Source organism: Pygoscelis adeliae, unplaced genomic scaffold (genome assembly GCF_000699105.1).
Source record: "Pygoscelis adeliae isolate BGI_AS28 unplaced genomic scaffold, ASM69910v1 Scaffold103, whole genome shotgun sequence".
Classification (NCBI taxonomy): domain Eukaryota; kingdom Metazoa; phylum Chordata; class Aves; order Sphenisciformes; family Spheniscidae; genus Pygoscelis; species Pygoscelis adeliae.
The window spans coordinates 5,467,233-5,469,228 of record NW_008824723.1 but is presented as its reverse complement, the minus strand read 5'-3'; the positions used below and the strand labels follow the sequence as shown (position 1 = coordinate 5,469,228).

The 1,996-nt window shown below is 47.5% G+C and overlaps 1 protein-coding gene across 1 annotated transcript in view; it reads right to left on the bottom strand.

The window, feature by feature from the left end:
• WISP1 (WNT1 inducible signaling pathway protein 1) overlaps window positions 1–875 on the bottom strand; it is a 36,400-nt gene extending 35,525 nt beyond the window's left edge. Inside the window, exon 1 of the mRNA XM_009323364.1 lies at window positions 720–875. Coding sequence (XP_009321639.1) covers window positions 720–767 — 48 coding nt within the window. The 5' untranslated portion in view covers window positions 768–875. The remainder of the gene's footprint in view (window positions 1–719) is intronic.
• Window positions 876–1,996: the final 1,121 nt, after the last annotated feature.

Below are 1,996 nucleotides of genomic sequence, written 5' to 3'. Positions count from 1 at the left end.
GGTGCCGGTGCCGGTGCCGGTGCCGGTCCCTGCTATGGCACAGCACAGCCCCAGCCCCGTTCCCGCACCGGTATCGCCTCCGGCACTGCTTCGGTCCCGGCCCCCTTTGGGCATCGCCGCCGGTCGGGGACCTGCCCTTTCCACTCCAACCCGCTCCCCTAACAGCCTCACCCTGGCTGCTTCGGCCAGGAATGGGTGATCCTTTCCTCCTCCTTTCGCTCCACAATACAAATAGTAGCAATAAATGGAAAAGAAAAAAAAAAAAACAAAACCAAAACCCACACTACAGTTTTCTGTGCAGATCCACCTGGATGCTGAGCAGAGGTGGACCCAACTCAAAGACACTTCTGCACCCTTTCCTTTCCTTTCCTTTCCTTTTCTTTCCTTTCCTTTCCTTTCTTTTCCTTTCCTTTCTTTTCCTTTCCTTTCCTTTCTTTTCCTTTCCTTTCCTTTCTTTTCCTTTCCTTTCCTTTTCTTTTCTTTCCTTTCCTTTCCTTTTCTTTCCTTTCCTTTCCTTTCCTTTCTTTTCCTTTCCTTTCCTTTCCTTTCCCTTCCTCCACTGATCACCTTTCCCTCCCCCTTCTCACATCTCCCACCTCCCCAAAGCTCACCAGTGCCCACCTTCCCACATGCACCGTACTCGGCTCTCCCAGCCCACCACGCATTAAACCCAAGTGTGTTTGCAGAAGACGAGTCTCTCCTGCAGTTTCCAAACTCACCTGCAAAATGCTGCTTGCTGCTAGAATCCAGGGCAAAAGCCACCTCATCCCTGGAAGCCGGGATTAAATACATTGATCGAACCCAGATTTAGAGCCGTTTTGAACAAAAACACCACTTTGGGGAATGCAGAGCAATCCTGAACTGGCAACCTAGCCTAGGCACTCTGCCTTTTTCTCTTGGCTCTTTGGGGATTTTATTAAAGACAGATCTGACGTCAGGGTGAAGGACAAGCCCTGCATTTTTCCTCTGGAGAAACTTTTCCTGCCTTCACTTCTTCATTTTTGTGTGTGGTGTTGTCCCACCTCCTGCATTTCAGTGTATCGCCGTTAGCCAAAGGGCTCTTAAAGGGAAAGCTGCAGTGCCGTGGTCCATCGCACTGCGATTTTAGCACTACACTGAAATGCTCAGAGCCTACACCTCATTTTGCTCATGGCATTCAGACTCTTGCAACTTAGCTAGTACGGCAAGAAACATTTGATCTGGCTTTACTGATTATAATTAATGACCTGACATGTATACAAATATGCACAGATGTTTGATTTATTTAATCTTTTAAAAAGAGTGGCTTCATTTGAAGTGCAGAAGGATGTTTGTCCTGCAAGCGCACCCCGCGGGAGGCAGTCTGCCGGCTCCCTCAGGACCCCCCTCTTTACAGAGCAACCCGCATGGGAAGTGAAAGGAAGGGCACACTATCCTCTGCCATGCTACGCATCCCTTCTGTGATTTTGGTGGAGTGCATCAGAGTATGCATCAGCTCCTGGGCCCAGTTATATTTCTATGCTGTGCCAGCAGTGGGCATAACAAATATTGCCCGAGTACATGGGAGTGCAAACCCCACCCTGAACAGAGCTAAACTCTCTGATGACCTGTATCCCTCTTAAGTGTACCCTGATTTTAGCTGGGTCATCTCTGATGTGTTTTTCTCCTTTCACCTAGGCAAAGGCACAGTATTTTCCCTCACCCCTTTAAATCTAAATTTGAAAGAATTTAAAGTCTCTTTCATCCTTAAACTGAAACAGAATAGTATAAGGAAAATGAATGCTTGCAAAAGGAAGAAAAATCATATTAAATGGCTTTACAGATTTTAAACCCAAGAAAGAGTCGAGACATGGGCTAGAAGAGATGTAAACGTAAATTTAAAAGTAGGCAAACCTTCCTGCTTGGTATGGCAGGCTGGGCAGTGATGGGTGGGTGAACACTCTGATGGCCAAACTAGAACTGAGATGGTGCCTTAACCTCTGCTCAGCCTTGGCTACCTCCTGTAACTCAGGTGTGC